Raw genomic sequence first — 22,015 nt, forward strand, 5'->3', positions numbered from 1 at the left:
TAGATTTTCACCTGTACGTTTTATGATCCATAAATGCAGATCAAGTATTTCCAATCAAATTTCAAATTGAAATGTGCTAAAGATATAAAGTACAAGCCAGATTTTGAAGCCTTACTATGTAAATAAACAATTCATTAATATTTTATATAGATTACACATTAAAATGATATTTAGTTGGATATTTAGATTAAAATTTATTATTAAAATTAATATCACCTTATACATTTTTTTTTCTTAATGTGGCTACCAGAAAATTTAAAATCATATATGTGCTTTACATTATACTTGTATTGGACAGGGCTGTCTAAACCAAAGAGGAAAATACATGGAAATGCCCTTAGATACCAAGATCATAAATGGGGTGTGGTGACAAGAGTGAGAAACCAATGACAGGATCCTAAGTGGTGGTGGATAGAAGAGAAACAGGTCCCACCTGACCTGCTGTGCTGGCAGATGGGGATCAGGTGATGTCCAAACTGGCTTCAGGGTTCAGGATTGAAAATTTTTTTTCAGCTTTGTGTACCTCAGAATCAATGCCAAATATATTGTTGCTTTAATAATAATATTTTAAATTATATTTATAATTAATATAATTATAAATTATAAAGTATAGTATTGAGTACATTATATAGAGGCGTTGAAAGAATTTTACCACAGTAAACCTTTGAAACAAAGGATACCAGAATTGTAAGACAGGAAAAAGAATGTTAAACTTAAGTGCACTTCGAAGAGTAGAAATCAAATGAAACAGTAATTTGGACCCCTTGGTTATGTAAAACCTATTCCATAAACGAAGTACTGGATTAAATCAATCCATTGGACAGTTTGGAACACATTTTTGTCTGCATGTTGAAGCCAATACTGTTTCTTCCCACAGAAGTAAGATGGAAGCTCACTGTAGAAAAATAAAAAAACACCAACAAACAAAAAGAAGGAAATAATCACTTGTAGCCTATACCACTCAGAAATAATGACTACATTTTCCTCGCATTTTCTTTCAAGGAGATACAGCGGGTTTTCAGACAGGGTTTGGTATGTTTTAATCAGCACTGTGTCGCAAATTCTGCATTTAATACTTTTCACCCTTTTCTTTGAACTCTCTCTGGACGGTTTTCAGAGCCCAGTGTGAGGTTATCAGTTAGAGAAACAACTCAATAAATGATGTTTTGTTGACTTGAAAGTATTATTCACATAGATTTCCAAAGCACCAAAGTAAAACCAGGAAGTGTTTTATTCGCTAGAAAACGTTGTTGAACATTTTTTGACACTGTTAGTAAGATAAAGAGAGTGTGGATGACAGAAAACACGAATTCCGAGTCCTGAAGAGCCTGTGCTTATTAGTATTTTCAGTTGAAGTCACGAAGGGCGACCTGGTGAGGCGGGTTGATGAAGCCTTGTTAGGGAAAGGCTTGAAGTGTTTCAAGAGAAATGCCTCACGGAAGGCTCTGTGATGGTCTGAAGTGGATGCTAGACAGACAAGCCCACCTGCCAATGCTGCCCTTTGACTGGAAGGAGTGTGTGTGCTGCCCCTTTAGGAGGACAGTGTGCCTGCCAGTGTAAAGCCACTCAGGGGTTTCAGAAGTGCCCCATCTGGGGATGCACACAGGAAGACCTGAAGGTGGGCGTGCCCTTTGCGGAGACAGGGCGTGGGAAGTGTCCCTTGCCCATTCAGATATTTACTCCCATTCTCTGGCTTTCCTCCAGGTGCTGTCTTTTCACTCAGTCTTGCTATTCAACCTATATTAGGAGAGTTGAAAAAGAAAAAAATGCATCTTGAAGTTAGGAAAAGAAAGCAAAGGCTCGGTATAATCTTGGGTATAATCTTGCAGTTCCTCCTGCGTTTATTTATTTTAAAACCATTGAGTGCCTGAATACCAGCATCTCTGCACTCCCTGCTCAGTTCCTACCTTTTCCTTACCATCAGGGTAACTCAGGGCATTTGCAGCAATCTCTGCTCTCGGAGATAATGTCTGGATTTAGATCAATGCCAAAAGTTCTGAGAACTCTTAGGAAGTTTGGGGTTTCTTCAGGTTTTTTATCCAACTGGCAATAATGCGGGCCAGTGGCAAATTATTAACCAAGCTATCCTGAGGTACAAATGGAGGTCCTGAGACCTCATCGGTGCCCCTGAACTAGGTTTCACACTAGAAACCAGGGTACTTGCTCTGAGAATTGAGTACTTACTCCAATTCTCCTCTAAACTCTATGAAATGTGTTGGCACCAAACAATGTTCAGGTAGCCCTTATTTCATGGCAGAATTGAACATCAAGCTACAGGGAATTTTATTTGTTTATTATTGTTACTATTTTTACATTTGATTTTATTTTGAACTAATTTTAGATTTACAGAAAGTTTGCAAATAGCATAAAGAGTTTCCTAATATCCCTTACCTTGCTTTCCCTGATGATACCATCTTATATAACCATATCATAATTATCAAGAATTCAAGAATAGGCATTAATATTGGTATGATACTATTAACTAAGATATAGATTTGATTTATATTTCACCATTTACGCCCCACTAACATTTTGTTGATGTGTTTTTGTTTTGTTTTGTTTTGTTCCAGGATCCTATTCAACATCCCACATTGTATTTAATTTTTCTAGTTGTTACCTCTTAGTTCCTGAAACATTTCCTCCCACTTTCTTTATCTTTCATGCTTCAAGAGATTTTAAAGATGAGACTAAAGTGAAGGTTGGCAATGTGGCAGATGAGGTCTGTGTGGTAGTATTGAGAATATTTAGGGTCATTCCAAATAACAGCATTCATCAATGCATTCATTCACATAGTCACATTTTCATCCAACTATTCTTCTTCTTTTTTTTTTTTTTTTGGTGCTAGGTATTGCTGTGAGCTCTTTGCACAGACAACAGACAAGATTTCTTACCTCTTGAAGTCAGACATTAATTCATAATCATATAATGTTTTTAATACCTACAAAGCAAAATAAAGAACGCAGAGTGACTCAGTGTAGCTGGAAGTGCTTACATAATGTGGGGGTTCAGGATCTCTCCCCTGAGTGAGTGACATTTAAGCTGATGCATAGTTTTGCGATATGCTGCTAGATGTTGGGAACATAAGGATAAGCAAGGCATAGTCTGTCTCTGTCCCTGAGGAGTTCATGTCTAGTAAAGAAACATACAAACCAGTAAAAACAGTCTTCTGTGAACAGTGCTCTATAGAAGCTAAGGAATTGTGGTGGATCCTGAAGGTTGTGGTGACTAATGCTATCTGACCATCACCATAAATGCTTTATGAGATGAGATTACTTTAGATGCGGGTTTTGAAAGCTGAGGGAGATTACCAGGCAATTAAGACAGGAAAAAATATAGCAAAGAATATCTAAGAGTAAGAAAAATACCAGTGTGTTTAGCAAACCTTAGGAGAAGGCTTGAAGGGAATTGGCCAGAAGTGGTATTATATAGAGAGCAGGATGATAACATTTAAGGCATACAAAGTATTGTATGAAAGAGTTTGTACGTCTCCTTTAGGATTGGAAGAGCCATTGAAGTGTTTTAGTTAGAAGTTTGAAATCGCTTTTTGTTTTTAGACTGACCATTTGAATGTAAAAAGGAAGGATGGATTTGGATCCTGGAGAGGCTAAACAGAAAGGAGAGAAGGATGGCAACTGTGGCAGTAGCCAGAGAGATTTAAGAGATATTTAGGAGTGAAAATCAATGCTAATTGAAGAGTGACTGGCTAGGATAGATGAGAGAGAGAGAGAGAATTCCAGAATACATTGAAATTTCCACCTTGTGGGTAATTTATGTTGTCCACAGACCCAGAGCTAGCTGGTAGAAAGTCTTATGAGTTGGGATTTAAATCCTGACTCTATCACTTACCGAGTAATGGCTTGGAAAAAGTTATTTAAACTTATTGAGCCTCAGTTTTCTCATCTATTCCAAAATGGCTTAACATAATTTCGTGGAAAGATAATTATGAAGACATTTTCTTCATAAGGACTGAAGGACAGTCTGGATTAGGATAAACTGTACAAAATCAGAAATGGATTAAGATAAGGTGTCACTTTCAGGTGCCCTACGTTTACAGCTGGTGTTTCTACGTAGATGGATACACCTGGCATGTGTTCAGAAAGAGTCTGAGGATTTGGGCAGTGTGCACACGAGAGCCTACGTTATTTAAGTGATAGCTGAAATCATCTGCATGGATGAGATTCCACCAAGTATAAATTAAAAAAAGATTTGAAGTAAATTATCTGGTGCTCAATATCTAAGTAGGCAGAAGAAGTGGAAAGAAACTTGGAAAAAAAATTAAACCTGCTTAGTACAAGTGGGGTCCTTTAAGGAGGGAACTCTGACAAGTCTCAGAACTGACCAGTAACTTGAGGAGTAAAGAGAATTCTTTGAATATTACAATCAGGAGGTCAGTGACCACCTTAGAGTAGCTTCCACAGGGTGGGGAGAAGCAGGGTGCCGATTGTGGTGAATTGAGGGGAGAGTGGAAAATGAAGAAATAGTCATGGAATACAGAATTATCTTTTAAGAAATTTGGCATGGAGGGTGGGTGGTTGTTAGAAGTGGTACAGGATGAGGAAAAGAGGCTTTAACTCATAGCGATCAACACTGAGACTAAAGACCTGGTAATGAGGAAGAGGAGGTAGATACATGATGGCAGATAAATAATAAAGGAATGTTCTAGAAGAGGCTGCAGGTTAAGAAATGTAAGTTACAAAAGAAAGCATTTACCTCAGATGAAAGAAGATACAACCGCTCTTTGAGTCAGAAAAAAAGGAATTCAACCTAGAAAGACTTTTAATAATTGGAAATTAAGAAGCTCCCAGTGTTAATCCAAATATTATTTATATCCTGCTAGTTAGCCTTTGTTTGTGTCTGTGTGTGTTCCAATAACTTGACCAATACCTTTTAATGTTGTCTCTCAGTAAAATAAATTAATTTATTTTAAATTATTTAAATTATTAAATTTTCATCCAGTAAAAAAAAAAATACTAATTAAAACCTCACCTCTGTCATCTTTATCCTGAAAAATACATGGAAAATACCGATCCTTCATAAAGTAACTCCAAGTGTCCATCAGTAGATGAGTGGACAAAAAAGCTGTGGTACATGTACTCAATGGAATACTATGCAGCTGTAAGAAAGAAAGATCTCAAATACTTTGAGACGACATGGAGGGACATGGAGAGTATTATGCTAAGCAAAATAAGCCAATCAGAAAGACAAATACCACATGATCTCACTTATTTGTGGAATATCATGAACAAAAAAAGCTGATGAACAAAACAGACCTAGAGAGAGAGAAAATAGTATGTTTCAGACTGACAAACCTCAGAGGAGAGGGGCTGGGGGGAGGGATGAGATAAACCAAAGAATTTATATGCATGTATGTGCAACCAATGGACATAGACAAAAATGCTTGGTTGGGGTGGGATAGGGAGTGTCTGTGTCAGGGGGTGTAATCTATACTTATCTATGCAATATGATCATTTTAAATCATATAACAATGATTCAGGAAGAGATAAAATTGTTTTATGCAAGGCCAGTTGAGTAAACAATTCTGAAACTTGAAAAAAATAAAATAAAATAACAATAAAAAGAAATGTTTTCTTAGCTTTGATCTTTTTGCTCTATTCCTTTATGTAAATCTAAACACTGAATGAATACGTTTTTGATACACCAACAGCATCAGTATTTAGTCTTTTCAAAACTGAGCTTGAGCCTTTTTTATTTGATTTATCTGTCTTCCTGTATTCTGTACATTAATGAAGGATCCAACTAAGCACCAGACACTTCAGTTGGGAAGAAATCACAGTTGCACCATCCAAGTCAAAGTCAACAAGTTGTATTTCACTTCAGGCTTTTTTTTACACATGATGTTTGTTTTCAGTTGTAGTGCTCATGCCACTTTTGAATTTATTTCAAGAACATTAGCAATTTAGGATTACTTTTTTTGTTCCTATGTCAATATTGGTAATTGGTACTTTAAAAAAAAAACTATTTAATCCAAGTCTTAAATATTATAGCCATGTAGTTGTTTAAGAGTCTCCTAAGATAAAAAAAAAATTCTGTCTATAGTCGTGCTTTTATTCTTGTTTTTAATATACCTATTAAAAATGTTTGTTCAGTGTGGTTGAAGACAGTTTTTGTTAGCATCTGGTGTTATCTCCATATTTTCTGCTTTGCATTTCACTAATTTATAATGCAATGTAATTTTTCCTCTTTGTACATTTTTAAAAAAAGTTTTCTTATGTTCTTTTCATAGCTGCTCATTTTGAATGCCCTATTCAATATTTTTATGCTTTTTTTGCTCTTTATGACTTGATAGGTTGTGTTTTTGTGGTAGTTATTTTTAGGTGTTGACTTGACTAGGGTAAGGGATGCCCAAATAGCTGAAAAACTGTATTTCTGGTGTGTTTGTGAGGTCGTTTTTGGAAGAGATGAACATTTGAATCCATAGGCTAAGTAAAGAATATGTGCTTTCAGCAAGTGGGTGGGCACTGTCCAATCCCTTGAGGGTCCCAGTAGACCAAAAAGGCAGAGGAAGGGCACATTCCCTTTCTCTCTTCTGGAGCAGGGCCTTCCATTTTCTCCAACCCTCAGACATGGGAGCTTCTGATTCTTGGGCTTTTGGACTCTAGAATGTACACCAGTGGGTCCCCTGTACCTAGGCCTATGGACTCTGACTGAGTTGTATCACTGGCTTTATTGGTTCTGCAGCTTGCAGACTTCATAATGTGGCATATCTCAGCCTCTGTAGTACTGTGACTCGATTTCCATAATCAATCTCCTCTTACATATCTACGTCTACATATCCTATTTGTTCTTTTTTTTTTTTTTTTAAGAACCCAGACTAACATAGATTTGGTAATGAAAGTAGTTCTAGAGTAACAGAATTATAAGGATGAGTTTATGAATTGGTTTGGGGATTTCTGGAATTGATTCTGTAGTCTGATTAGATGTAAAGATGCTAATGATTATTTCTAGTAGTAAAGAGCACTGGTAGTTCATGGTGTGATCTATTTATAGAGTATAGAGCTACGTAAAGTATCTGTATTAGATATTCCTAATCAACTGCTTATAAGAAGCAAGAAATTAGATGTTTCTGTATATACTACTTGGAAACATTTTTTGAACACTAGGGACTATAATGATGTTGATCAGTTGCTCCTATGTTGCTGGACAAACTAGTGAAAGGAAAGGGTGGTCTCAGGGATGCAAATTCTCAGCTCACACCTTGCATACATAACATAAAAGATTCCAACTGAGGAAAAGCCTTAGTTTCTGTAGCTACAGGGATAAAATTGCTAAAAATTAAACACCCCATTCTGCCATTGGCTGAATTATAATGCAAGTTGAATTTCCAGCCTTGTAAGGTTTGTACTGTTCAAGTGAGAACATTAATTAGGAAAGAATGGATCCTGTAAATTGGAATGAAGATGTGTAAGAAAACCCTGATGAAGCTGAGGCATTGAGCCCTTAAATCTTGATGAGTCTTTGTTGGTGGATGAGGTCTCTCTACCCCCAGCAAAACTGGCTTCCTCAAACTACAGTGGGAGAGGTCCAGAAGACATACTTTCACCAATACTTTGAGGAGTACATTTTTGTGAGGGGAGCCCCAGCATCCTTGAAGAACTCTCTGATCTCTCTCTGTAGGCCAGACCTCACCGTGGGAACCACAGCCACACAATTGGAGAGTTTGAATGCTTTATAGTTTAATTTTTAATTTATAAATTATTTAGAAATATAATTTTTATTATCAAAATGTATAAAATATCATGATCATTTGTTGTTAGTTTTAATTTTATTGCCATAATCTGAAAACAATTCTTCATAATATTTTTTTGGAATTTGTTGAAATTTTCTTTTTGGCCTTTGTGTATCCTAACTATGTAAATATGTAAAGCTAATTCTAAAATCTCAGAAGCTTAACGAAATCTGATTTCAATGGAAAGCTTTATGAAATATAAAACATGCACCAGATCAGAAGCACTGTCAATGTGCTAAGATATTCTTGGATGTTGACGTCCCTCCTTAAAAAGGAGGGAAGAGGCTGGAGGATTGTTCCTTTAAATTTATATATGCCAGACCTGGAAACAGCTGTCTTACTTCCTATGCTCACATTCTACTGGTCAGAATTCAGGAACATAGCCTCTCCTAACTGTAGAGAATCCTGGGAAATGTGGTCCAGCCATGTATCCAGGAGGAAGGGGAGCTTAGGCGAAAACTAGATACTGTTTGCCAAGCCAAGCAATTTCTATGAATGTCAATTTTTATAAATGCTCCATCCATATTAGAAAGAAGAAAATTTGTATATTACATGAGTACTGGGTTAACTACAATTAATATTAATAGTTTAAGGTTGTTTATTGTGTTCTATGAATCTGTAATTGTATTAACATTTTTTCTTTAGCTTTATCAGATTCTAACACAGGTGTATTAAATTTTCCCATGATGATTGTGGAAGTTGTGTTAATATTTTTTTCCTTTCTTTTTATCAAGGTTATATTGTTAAGTTTGTACAATTTATTGTTTCTATATATTCTGGTCTATTTATTACTTTTATTATTATATTCAATCATTCCTTATTCATGTTAATTATCTTTGGCTTATATTCTCTTACACATAATATTAATAATGCAATACCTGCTTTCTTTTTGTTACATTTTGATTGATAGTTAATTCTTTTATTGCATATTTTGCTTATAATGTTGTTTTAGGTTTCTCTCTTATAAGTAGTTTATGATTAGAATTTAAAATATTTAATCTAATATTTGATCTTTTGATTAATGTATTTATTTTATTTTTATTTTGATTACTACAGTGTTTTCTGTTTGCCATGTACTATACTTCTTTTTAATATTTATTACTTGTTTTTGTTGGATTAATGTACTTTTACTTATCCCTTTTTCTCTCTTTGAAAATGTGAATATTGTATATTGTATTTTCATCCCTTAAGAACAACACTCAAATCTTAAGTATTTCATAACAAAGCATAAGTCATTGCGAGTTTGTGTGTGATGTACATTATGAGCAGCTATCCCTTTACCTTTTTTTAATCCTCCCCCGAAGACATGCTTATAGAGAAGGAGGGAGGGAAGGAGGGGACTGAGAGAGGAGAGAGAGAAAGAGAGAGAGAGAGAGAGAGAGAGATGGTTTGCCTTCCATAAGCACTCCAGCAGGTGGGGGTGGGGTGATTGAACCCCAAACCCAGGTATGTGCCCTGAGAAAGAATAAACCAGCAACTTTTCAGTGCAGGGGAGGGTGCTCAACTAGCTGAGCCACTCCTAACTCTTGCTTTTATCTAAATTCCCTCTGATCCTTCATTGTTTTTTTGTTTCCCTTTTAAACCCAAATATTTAATACCCCTTTCTTTTTAAACACAAAGATTATTTTATTTTATCGTCAATATTTAATTATATTAATACATGTTTATGAGTTTTATTTCTAAAATTTTGCTTCTTATAATTTTTTCCTACCTTTATTAGATAAACTTTTATGTCACAAAGAGAAATAATGAAATCCTTAACAGCTGAGGCTAGCTCAAGGGATAAAATATTAAGTTTTTCTTCCTTGTGATATTTTCTTAGGTACTTTTTTCTTGCTTTCCAAGGTATTTTATTTTCTGGGTAGTCTTGTGTTTTTCTGGGACCAAGAGGACAAATAAGCCATATTACTGATGAGGATTCATTTTCCTTATTTTGAAGTATTATAACCAATTAATGAGAGAATTTGAGATTTGACTTTTTAAAGACACTGATATTATCTGCAAACAACTCCATATGAGAATTTTGTAGGGGACCAAAATTTTTTTTAATTCAAAGAAGCCATCATAATGGGTGCTCAAGTACAGTTTCAGGTGGTCACGGAATAATTCCAGTGATCCTTACAGTTTCCTTAAGGCGGTGTGTGAGCTTTCCTGATAGTTGCTGTTTAAAGATTGATGGTTTTGCAATGATTGAGTTCTTATTTTTATTAAAATAACTGTTGATTATTTTTCTGCACTGTCTTAGAAGTTCTTGCAGGTGCACCAGGATAAGAAAGATAAATAATTGATGTAAACAGTAGAAAACACAATATCAAACATTTGTTTTGTAATAAAATTAAAAACCTAGAAAACACAAAGTGTTTTAGTTTAAAAAAATAAAATTATGAAACATATTTGTTAAGTGACTAGATATAGAATGGCTATCTAAAAATCAATGAGTATTTGTTTTATGTTATATAAATACTAAAGACTTAGAAGTAGAAAGAGAGGGGTAGTTAGATAGCTAAAACACCACATTAAGCATTCAACAGACAAAGAAGGGGTTTGGGAAAAATAATTCTTATATTTGCAAGGGATATAATAGAGTTTAGGGCTTCTTTTAAATTGACAAGACAAAGGCAACTCAAATTAAAATTAGAGTATATGAATAGGCAGTTCACTGTGGGGCCATTGAAATGGCACTGAATCACTTGAAAAGATGTTGAGACTCTAGTAGATAAAGGTAGATTATCATATTAATCAGACTGGCAAAACTTAAGAGAAATGTACAGCCTAGTACTGGTGGCAATGTGGCAAACATAGACTATTGGATATTACTGGTGAGTTTTCAAATTGTTACAACTTCCTGTCATATTTATTGTATGACAAAGTACATAGGACTTTCACTTCAGCTGTCCCAATTCTGTAACACTATTCTTATAAAAGAAAGTATCAACAAGTCAGGATGTGTCTGTACAAATGTTTATTGCAACATTATTTATAGTGTCAAAAATAAATAAATAAATAAATGAAGAGGGTGCCCCAAATAGAGGAATGTTGGAATAATTATGGTACCACCACACCATGATATTGTATACAACTACCAAAAGCAGTGAATAAACGTATACTGGCTAGCTTAGCACGTTGCTGACTGGCAATTTTATGCAGAAGTTATCTTATGTCACTGGCTACTTTTTTGTAATTGAGTATACAAGTGAAACAGTCTAAATAAACTTCAGTATACTTTATTTATACATAATGAATGTAAATGAAACTTTGTACATATCTGCTACATATTATATTTTATACATATTATATATTTTAGTAATTTTTTTGGTGTGGTATACTGTGTAGCAATCACCTACGCAATCTGTTTTGTAAATATATCTGGTTTCGCTGCACTTTCCTTTTGAAATACACACTTTACACTTTCGAGTTGGATTTTTTTTATACCAGTGGCTATTTTTCCTAAAATGTGGTCTTTTACTTGCCCTGAAAGCCTAAAAGGTGAATCAATGTAAAGAGCTCTTTTAGAAGAACCAGAAGTGTCAGGTTCTGACCGGCACTCATTTGAACCAGCAGATATCCATTTTCTAGTCCCTAGCTACTTCAAGTAGAAATTTTTTGTATCTTATTTTGTCAATTGTAATTACAGTAAATTTTGAATGCATTGAATAAAGCACAGTTGATCAGAAAGAATGCTATTTTTTTTAGACCACTTTATACTTTTTATTTAATTTAATTTATTTATTTTTTTATCCTCACCCGAGGACATTCTTCCATTTTTTTTTGTTAAGATAGAGTGGGAGGGAGAGAGAGAAACATCGACGTGAAAGGGACACATCGAGTGGCTGCCACACGCTCAACCAACCAGGGCAGGGGACAAACTACAACCGAGGTACATGCCCCTAGCGGGAACCGAACCCGGGTCTCTCTGGACTGCAGGCCGACTCTCTAAAGGTTGAGCCAAACCGGCCAGGGCTATACTTTTCAAAAAGACACTGCTATTCACCAAATATTGGCCTGCTCGATCGACTCTTTTTATGTATTTGTTGTTGTCTAATATACACGCAGGTTTCACTATGTCTTCCGTAGAATTTCTTTTTCGCTTTCCAGTTGTTTTCATAGAGGCATCGTGGATAGTTGATATCATATTCACTAGTCTTCTCTCTTTCCATGATATAAGGACAATGGGTCCTTTCCATAAAAACGTCATTTCCCCTCTCTGAAGATTCTTTGACTTTTTAGTACCTTTGGCAAGCCACATGTTATCTCTTACGGTAGCACAGATGAACATTTTCTTTTCTAAATAATATTTCATCTGTAGAAAGGCTATTGTAGTAATTATCTTGGTATACATGATGCCAAGAATCAAGATAAGGCTCTAAAACAGAAAATACAGTTTTCTTGCAGCCTTTTGCCTTTACCCAAATAAATCTTGAAGCTGCAAATGTATCCACTCTCGCTTTCACAAAGCATTCTCACTAATATCTCATATTTTATTATTGTTGCCAGATTATATGCCCTCCATATGGTATCATTGCTTCATCTAGGGATAACTCCTGCTAAGTACATACAAAGACTAAAATTTTGGAATAAAGTAATCCGAAAGCGGCCTGATTTTATACAGTCTGTTTTTATTAGATGCATTTTTTTTTTTTAATCCTCACTCGAGGACATTTTTCCATTTTTTGTTCAAATAAGAGTGGGAGGGAGAGAGAGAAAGAGAGAGAAACATTGATGTGAAAGGGACACATTGAATGCCTGCCTCCCGCACTACCCAACCAGGGTCGGGGACAAACTGCAACCGAAGTTCGTGCCCTTAGCGGGAACCAAACCTGGGTCTCTCTGGACTGCAGGCCGATGCTCTAACCGCTGAGCCAAACCAGACAGGGCCATTAGATGTATTTTGTGAATTATCACTAGCATGGAAAAATGTAAGAATTTGCTCGAACCTCATTTTGCTCATAGTTTTAGAAAATATTGGAGCTTCAACCAAAGGGTCCGTTGACGAGTAATCCCCCCAAAGTGATTTTTTTTCTGTTTGTTCCATCAATATCAACAAACTGAGAAATTTCTTTAAATCGGTATTGAGTTGAGAAAAAAACTAAATAAAAAAAAAAAATCACCACTCCCTGGCTGGTTTGGCTCAGCGGTTAGAGCATTGGCCTGCGGTCCAGAGACCCAGGTTCAGTTCCCGCTAAGGAACCTTCGTTGTGGTTTGTTCCTGGCCCTGGTTGGGTTGTGCGAGTGGCAGCCACTCGATGTGTCCCTTTCACGTTGATGTTTCTCTCTCACTCTCTCTTTCTCTTCCTCTCTCTCCCTCCCACTCTATCCAAACAACAACAACAAAAATGGAAAAATGTTTTCGGTTGAGGATAAACAACAACAAAAAAATATCATCACTATAAGGTAATCCCATCACTTCCCTGATGCTCCGTGGATCACTACGGTTGGCAGTTGCACCCAAAATGTTTGAATAATCCTCCAAAGTTGGTGTAATATCATTTTCAATTCACTCTTCTTCAAAATCACTTTCACTATCACATCTTATTATATTTCTTTTTTTGTTGTTTTAATGATCTAATATCCAACTCATTAATGTCTTCTGATAGACTATCAATTTCTACATCACTACAATATATTTCAAAATCGCCCAGACAATCAGATAAAGCTTCTGCAAATAATTCATTGAACAGTTCTTCACGTTCACAAACCATCATGGTTGAAACTTTTGTAATACTCTAATTGTGATGCAAACCTAAATATTAAAAAAAGTCACTTTTTTTATAATAAACTGAACATGACGAAGAAAGATTTTACAATATCTTTGATATGTATGTTCAAACTGTGAGCGGTTAGAAGATAGTCCAAGTGTAGACGGCTCCACAATGATTGTTTTTGTTCACCGTACCTTCAGTTTTGTGGTCTCACACCCGGAGAAGTCAAAAGAGAAAGAGTCTGCGTGAGAATATAGACCAGGGTGCTGTTTTTCAAACTTGGACCCTCAGGGCAAAGAGTCACAAATACAATAATCCTATATTACCCTGAGTTTCAAAAATTGAAATAGCTAATACAAGTGCAAACAGGAGTTACCTCATGATTGGTCAACAACGTTTGGGCATGAAAACACAAGTTAACTCGTGCGCAGTCAACAATTAAAATAATTTCCACAAAGGAGGTGCAAAAATCAATATACATTAAGTGTGCATAATTTTTTAATTGCAGAGGTAAATATATTTGACTGTGTGTTATAAGTTAACTTATAACTAGTTAGTTTTTGCTAAAGTAATGAAAGCTATATCCTAACTTGTTCACCTGGATTTTCTAGAGTGGAACAATGAGATTGGAGTAAGAGTGGGGAGGGGATGATAAATTGATGAGACAAAAAATTTAAAAGGTTGCACTAAAGCCAACAGAGAAACACAAAACTTAGCAAGTATGTTATCCTATTTATGTAATTATTTACAATGATGAATAAAACACTATACAGACAATAATTTAATTAAAACTATGAATGAAATAAATAAATCTCAAGGTTTTTTGGGGTGAGAACAGCTTTAAATCATGGGAAATGGTAGTTATTAACAATACTCTTTTTTGGGAATATTTAACATGAAGTTCATTTGCTCAATATTTCATTAGCATAGCAGTAACAACAAGCAAGCACTCAGAGAGCTAGAGGGGTGAAAGATTTTCAAACGATTCTACCCACCAGTGAAGCAAGACTTCTGAAACTGTTTCTCGGCTGCCATACTGTGGTGTTTATCTTTTGAAATAAGCTTCCAGAAAAAAAGGAAACAAGATTGAGTGGAAAGTTCATATATTTTAGATGGAACCAGGTTTCCATTTTATTCTAGACTTTGCCACTACTATCTGTAGTCAAGAATATTTATGACAATAAACCCACTTTTATTCTCTTTTCATTAATCTAGCTACCGTGTCCATGTCTATAGCTGTCAGTACCTATCAGATGGTTTGGATAAGCAAAGGTCAGCCACCAGATGAGTTTGTCACAGCCTAGGTTAGTAGCAATGTGACCTTGAGTTAGATATTTTCTGTTTCCTCATCTCTAACATGGAGATGATAACAATATTACTTAGAAGACTGTTGCAAAAATTCAATTAGAGCCCTGGGCGGTTTTGCTCAGCGGTTAGAGCGTCGGCCTGAGGTCCAGAGAGACCTGGGTTCAGTTCCCGCTAGGGGCGCGTACCTCGGTTGCAGTTTGTCCCCGGCCCTGTTGGGTTGTGTGGGTGGCAACCACTCAATGTGTCCCTTTCACATCGATGTTTTTCCTCTCTCTCTCTCTCCCTCCCTCCCACTCTATCTGAACAAAATATCAAAAAATGTCCTTGGGTGAAGATTTAAAAAAAAAAAAAATTAAATTAGATAATAGACATAAAGCACCAATTAAAGGTACTATACACAAAAAAGTGTTCAATAGAAACAACTGAAACCATCAGAAATTAATATACAATTCAGTCATGGAGCATAGAATTAGGGGAATTCCCATGATCAAACCTCAACTACTCAGAATTTATATTTTGGACATTGCGATGTGTGTGTATGATACCATGATGAAGATTAAGTGTTATGTATTATCAAGAAAATGGTCCACATTAAGCCTAATGAGAAATATGAAAACTGTAACAAAATGAAAAGATAGAAATAAACACAGCTTTATCAGTTTAAAGTTATTCTAATTATAGCCATTAATGAGAGTTACCAACGGTGTATTTTTTTATTAAATCATACAGAGTATCATTTTTTAAATATGTGTTGCAACATAGCAGTGTTACTTTCTGCAGGACTCTGGGCCAATCATTTGCCCTGTCATTGCTTCTGTTACCTCAGGATTCGATGAAGATCTTTTCTAGAGAAACTCTAAGTTCTATTTCAGTTTTAAAATACTATGATTTTATGACCACAAAAGAACTTAATTTCCAGTTTTCTACACTGAGTCAATACTTTAGAGAATCTTGAAAGATCTCCTGTCTCTGTCCATATTTATTTTTCTATTCCAGAATCTTCCTTCTCCTTCTCATCTGTGATCTCCATTAATTTTTCAAGTTTCATGTCCAAGTATGTCTCTAATGACCTCCGTGCTGCTTTTATTTTCCTCCGATGGGTAACACAAATATGGAGTCTAGAGTAGAGAAACAAGATAATTCCAACTTCAATATCAGTGGCCCAACTCTCTAAAATAATTGTACAATTGTTTTCTTCTTCCTTTTCTAGATAACTTTTTAAATGTTTTCCTCAAACTTCATTGCACCTCCTAATTTCCCTTTTCAACTTTCATCCCATCAAACTTCCATTCACTTTCTTCCTGTCAGTATCATATCCCAAAGTTTGAAATAGAAAGAGGGGGAAGACTGGGTAGTCTCTTTGCCAAAGGAATGTTTGTCTGGAGGGAGTAAAACTCACAGTAACAAAGCACTTCCCAATATTACAAATTCCGCTATCAGTATCAGAAATAGTGTGATTTCTTGATTCTCAGGCTGCCTTGGATCCTCTTCTGAAAGGGGGTAAAAAAGTGAGTTGATTAACTGAAGAACATATATGCATAACCCATAGATACAGACAACAGTGTGGTGATGGCCAGAGGAAGTGTGGGGAAGAAGTGGGAGGTGGGCAAGGGGGGCAGGATGGGGACCTCTGTAATAATGTACACAATAAAAATAAAGTAAAAAAAAAAGGTTTGGAGAAGAAAAATAACCAAAAGAACTTTATGCATCATAGAATATTCCTTTTTACCTCAAACTGTTTGCTCTGTTCATCATTTCCATCACAGTTTCCTGATCACTGCGATCTTTATTATCCGTAGACTCTCTGTCTCTCTGAAACTTTTGCCCTTACTGCTGCTAGCCTAACTTCTCTGCCTTTAGTCCAGACCTTGTATTTCTCAGTCCTTAAGTTGACCCAGTGCCTAGTAATTCATACTGATAGACACATTTTGCCCAACATCTTAGCTTTTATTTGTAACATTAGCATGGCCTGCATAGAAGATGCTCGACAAATATTTGTTGAATAAACCAATGAATGGCTCATCACTTTGACCACGGATCCCTCAACATGCCACGCGGCGATCTTTGTTACCTTCACAATACTCTCCTTGGAAGCACTGGGCGGTGATGCGGTGGCAGCGCCAGCAGTCCAGGACAGGGCCTTCCGTCGTCACTGAAGAAGACAGGAAGGCAGTTGGAGCGGGGCGTGGCATGGAGTGTCCTCTCCCCGGGCATCTGTGAATTTCTCCTTCCCCTAGCAATCAAGTTTCTGATGGGTCAAACCTTCTGTAAATTAAGCCAGATCTCAGAGGAAGAAGTGGGAAAAATGAAACCTTAGTTTACCCGGGTGCTATGGGTTGTAAACTATACTTTAGGAGGCCTCTGAGCACCTCCAAACTCTGCAAGGCATCTAGGATCTCATAAGCTAGGTTTTGTTTTCAGGTATCATTCACATTGCTTCTTGGAAGCTCAGCTCTAGGAATTGGGTTCTCAGTGGGACAAGCTGGAGGGATCGGGTCATAGAGAGCAAAGGGGACGGGAGAATGGGCTCAAGCCTCAAGGTGTCACATGTACTCTACTCACCACAATCTTCAGAACAAGCTAAAAGAGAATCAAACAGTTCTAATGAGCTTAGAATCAAAATTGAGTTTGTCATATTTATACCCAAGTAGTCTTTATCCGGTTCCTGTTAAGCTCCAGCCACCCCTCCACCTGTTCTGAGTCACTCATTCCTCCCCTCACCCCTCCCTCCCTATTCCTTTCACATAACTTCTGTGTTGTTAGCTGGACGTCTTTCATTACCAACTTCAGAGAAGTGCTTTAATGTTTCTTGCAGTCTGGATTCCAGGTTTTGGCGGATATCGAGAAGGTCGCCTTGAAGGATGAAGACACCTAAGAGGGGGTGGAAGGGACATCAGAAAATAAGGGTGGCCATTCCCTTCAGGGTTTAATCCTGATTGGTTTGCCTTGTTTTCCCCAGCGAACTTTCCTCATATTTCCTTGGGCAATACAATCTTTGAACATTGAAACAGTACCTCACCTTTCCATGTTTTACTGCCCACTTTATGAAGTTCATCCTTCAGCCACGTTCTCAAAGAGATAGCCTTTTGAACAGCTAGAAAAGAGAAGTAAACTGACATGTGGAGGAATAATGGTATCGGTGGAGGATATTAGGTGAACCCAGGTACTTTCTTCCCTGCCTCCCTTCTCCCTTTAACCCTCAACAGTCGGAGGGACTCAAGCTTCCCTCACCCAATACCCGAAGCATCTTGTTTCCGTGGGAGACCTTGAAGCTTATATTGACCATCTTTTTCAACTGCCATTCAAGCAGTTGAGTTCGGCCAGGGACTTCTGAGGGTACCAACTTTTCCAACAAGGACTTAATATCCTTTATAAATTCGGGGTCACATTCCAAGCAGCCTTGGACTCCATGGAAGGTTGCCAGGGACAAAGGCAGGAGCAGGAACAACCATAGGTCTCTCATTTCCTTGCCACAATCGTCCTTGCCCCAGTAGCAGGTTGTCTTGGCAACCAGTTCACCTAGTTCCCTTTCCTTCAAAAATCCAGGAATAAGAGCTTTGTCCTGGATAGTTTGACTCCACCTTCCCCTCCATTTTCATCCCACTTGTAGGCAATTTTATTTCCCTTTGGATTTTCTATTTGTTTTCTGGCTTGATTCTTCATTCCCAAGAGAAGGAACTGCCATCTGGGGAGCAGATACCCGAGTTCTGAGTATAGAACACAAAGACAGTCTTGAGCTCATACACGCAGAGTTCCACGCAGGGTGGTATCCCAGACTTTTTTGTCAAGTCTCTCCCTTACTGTGTCCTTAGTATATTCCCACATCCTTCCTGACCATTGGGGTAGTATCTCAAGGAAGAAATACATAGACCATCAGAGACTGCTTAACCAAAGCTCTGCTTCTATAGAGGACATAAGAAAAGCCCAGAATGTTGAGTTGCTTGGGGTCCTAGTCCCGGATGTTAGTAGTATCATTGAAAATTAGCAGTAGGTGTCTGTATATAATTGATATCATTGGCAAGAATAATTTTGAAATAATTGATAATTTTTGAGAAATTTAGGCTAGACCACATTTGTTTGTAGGATGATTTTTCCAGCCATGTTAAATAAACCTTTTATATAATTCTTCTTATAAAGAGTCTGGAGCAAGGAGACTAGAAACAACAATGGATGGATATATGATGAGTAAAAAATCTAGTAATACTCAGGGTACTTTAGCAGGCTCATCTTGAAAATATTGAAGTATGTGACATATAAAAAAATAATCACAGTTATCATGGGCTGACCTCTTAGGCTACCTACATGGAAGGTGGGCAAATAAACGTGTTTACTTTCATTTAAGGCTCTTTGAATAATACTGTTCTTTGTTATTTGAAGAAATTAAGGCTATTTTGCAGATGTTTAGAGCATTAGTTACCTCTTTTCTAATATATTGCTTGTATGGCTATGGACTCCAAGAAACTGACAAACCCTCCTAGAAACTAGGAAATCCTAAAAGGTTGGTGATAGAATTTGGACCTAAGACATGGGAGTCATAGAGTGGAAGGTTGTGAGAGAAGCTAAAAGAGCTACCACTAATTCTGTGCCTATCATGTGCCAGATATGTCCTAAACACTTCAATAGATTATTGCAAGTTCTCATGGCATAGCAGTACTTGGAGAGATTATCTCCATTTTATAGAGAAGAAACTAAGACGTTGAGATGTGAAACAATCCTCCTTGTCAAATAATTTCTTAGTTATGAAATCAGGATTCAAACTCATGTCTGTTTGAATTCAGACTCTATATACTTCTAACATTGCCTCTCAAAAATTTCTAGGATAATACAAAACATAATCTCCTGGAATTTGATAAATCAGAAGATTGGCAGGGGGTAGAATTCAAATTATTTGATGTTGCAAAATCAGTGCCTCTCTGCTCTGATTTTATTTTCTCTGGCTAGATGATCTCATCTTTAGATGCTACCCCAAAAGACTTTCACATGCTGAGGTCTAAAGGCAAATGATAATGGGATTAAGTTAACTCCGGAGACCAATGTTGGAGACTAAGGAGGCTAAGAAATATGGCAGGTAGGTGTAAGAAAAAATTGTTTTATAGAGAAATATACATTACAGATGAGATATTTTCTAGTTAACACTAGTACCTTTATTCCAGATAGGACAACATAAAAAGAATGCTTGTGTGGGAGTCAAAAGACTAACAGCCAACTCTGTTATTGATTATGCTGATGTTTGGTTTGGACTGGCATGGAAGGGATATAATTTATAGTCACTGTGAATCTGTAGAGTAGCTTAAAATGGTATAAGAGATATATAGTAGAAGATGCACTGATAATATTATCCCAGATATATGTTCACTTATTTGTAGTTCTTACACAGATAAGATATTCATGGGAGTCTTGCATATGTTTTTGTTTTAAAAAAATTAGACAGTCATAACAATTAAAGTCCCCTTTATAAGGCCTAGAATTAGTTGTTTGTAGTGTTTGGCCTTTGTTACAGATCATATTTTGCAGTGATTTTCAACCAGTGTGCCACAAGAATTTTTAAAATATGCAATACTTAACTGTTTAGTCAGGGAGCATTGACCTCTTTTTCCTTAGATTGTCATATAGAAATAAAAAATTACAACAGTCAACACAATAGCCATCCTCTGTGAATGAATCAAAATTATACCTGTTTTTTGTTTTGTTTCTTGTCAGATTGGCAAAAAATATAATAAAATTTTGGGTGTGTTGCAGAATTTTAGTAATTAGTTTATGAGTGACATAAGATAAAAATGGTTGAAAATGGCTCATATAATGTATTTAGATTTAAAATCTGAAGCACAACCAGAATCATCAAGAAAAAACAGAGTGGACCCAAATAAATAAAATCAGAAATGAAAGAGAAATAATAACTGACTCCACAGAAATACAGGGATTATAACAAAACATTGTGAACAATAATATGCAGACAAATTATGGATGAAATGAATAATTACTTAGAAACATATCATCTTTCTAAACTAAATCAGGAAGAATCAGAAATCTGAACAGATCAATTATAACTAATGAAATTGAAGCAGTAATTAAAAATTCCTGACACACAAAAGTCCTGGACCAAACTGGCTTCACAGATGAATTTTATCAAAATTTCAAAGAACTAAAACAATCTGGCTGGTGTGGTTCAGTGGTTGAATGTCAACCCATGTACCAAAAGGTCACCAGTTTGATTCCCAGTCAGGACCCATGCCCAGGTTGTGGGCCCAATCCTTAGTGGGGGGCATGTAGGAGGCGGCCAATCAATGTTCTCTCTCATTGATGTTTCTATCTCTCTCTCCCTTCCTCTGTCTCTAAAATAAATGACGGAAAAAAAAAAATTAAAAAACAAGAAACAAAGAAAAAATAAACCAAAGAACTAAAACATATCCTTCTCAAACTATTCTGAAAACTGTAAGAGTGGGAAAATTTCCAAGCTCATTTTATGAGGCCAGCATTATCCTAACTCCAAAATCAGATAGGGATAGTACAAAGAAAGAAAATTATAGGCCAATACCCCAGATGAAGATAGATGTTAAAATCCTCCTCAAAATATTAGCAAACCATATCTAGCAATATATTAAAAAGATCATACGCCATGATCAAGTGGGATTTATTCTAAGGATAGAAGGTTGGTTCAATATCTGCAAATAATAAACATGATACACTACATAAACAAAATGAAGGATAAAAATCATATGATCATATCAGTAGATGCATAAAAAGCATTTGATAAAATCTAGTACCCATTTATGATAAAAACTCACGTCAAAGTAGAAATAGAGAGAATGTACCTCAACATAATATAGGCCATAGATGACAAACCCGCAACCAACATCATACTCAATGGGCAAAACCTAAAAGTGTTTCCCTCAAGGTCAGGAACACGACAGGAATGTCTGCTTTCACTTCTCTTATTCAGCATTTGACTAAAAATCCTAGCCACAGCAATCAGACAAGAAGAAATAAAAAGCATCCAAATTGAAAGGGAGAAAATAAAACTGTCATTATTTACAGATGACATGACGTTGTACATAGAGAACCCTAAAGATTCCACCACAAAACTACTAGAACTAATAAATGAATTCAGTAAATTAGCAGAATACAAAATAAATATCCAGAAATTAGTTGCATTAAAAACATTTTTTTCTTTATTGATTATTAGAGAGAGAGAAAGGGAGAAGGAGAAAGAGATGGAAACATCAATGAGAGAGAACATCGATTGGCCACCTCTTGCATGTCC

At 36.3% G+C, this 22,015-nt stretch overlaps 1 protein-coding gene across 2 annotated transcripts; it reads right to left on the reverse strand.

Annotated features, from left to right (window-relative positions):
• Positions 1 to 15,733: 15,733 nt before the first annotated feature.
• On the reverse strand, positions 15,734 to 18,217 carry IZUMO3 (IZUMO family member 3). Of its 2 annotated transcripts, XM_036262126.1 has the most exons (7): positions 17,986 to 18,217; positions 17,774 to 17,848; positions 17,536 to 17,625; positions 17,317 to 17,334; positions 16,826 to 16,906; positions 16,154 to 16,244; positions 15,734 to 15,872 (listed from the first exon to the last, which is right to left on the reverse strand). In XM_036262126.1, exons 1-7 carry the CDS (start codon positions 18,215 to 18,217, stop codon positions 15,734 to 15,736), a joined length of 726 nt encoding a protein of 241 aa, XP_036118019.1. The 2 variants fall into 2 exon arrangements, with proteins under 2 accessions (XP_036118019.1, XP_036118020.1); XM_036262127.1 differs by lacking the exon at positions 17,317 to 17,334.
• Between the last annotated feature and the right edge of the window lie 3,798 nt (positions 18,218 to 22,015).

Source organism: Molossus molossus, unplaced genomic scaffold (genome assembly GCF_014108415.1).
Source record: "Molossus molossus isolate mMolMol1 unplaced genomic scaffold, mMolMol1.p scaffold_m16_p_14, whole genome shotgun sequence".
Lineage (NCBI taxonomy): Eukaryota > Metazoa > Chordata > Mammalia > Chiroptera > Molossidae > Molossus > Molossus molossus.

What these genes read in the sequence shown, in the direction of transcription:
- IZUMO3 (XM_036262126.1), bottom strand. Translation starts at nt 18,217, where the DNA reads ATGAGAGACCTATGGTTGTTCCTGCTCCTGCCTTTGTCCCTGGCAACC. An exon ending in GGGCAGTAAAACATGGAAAG is followed by an intron (nt 17,626 to 17,773) that starts GTGAGGTACTGT and finishes ACCCCCTCTTAG; the next exon opens with GTGTCTTCATCCTTCAAGGC. An exon ending in CCAAGGAGAGTATTGTGAAG is followed by an intron (nt 16,245 to 16,825) that starts GTAACAAAGATC and finishes ACCCCCTTTCAG; the next exon opens with AAGAGGATCCAAGGCAGCCT.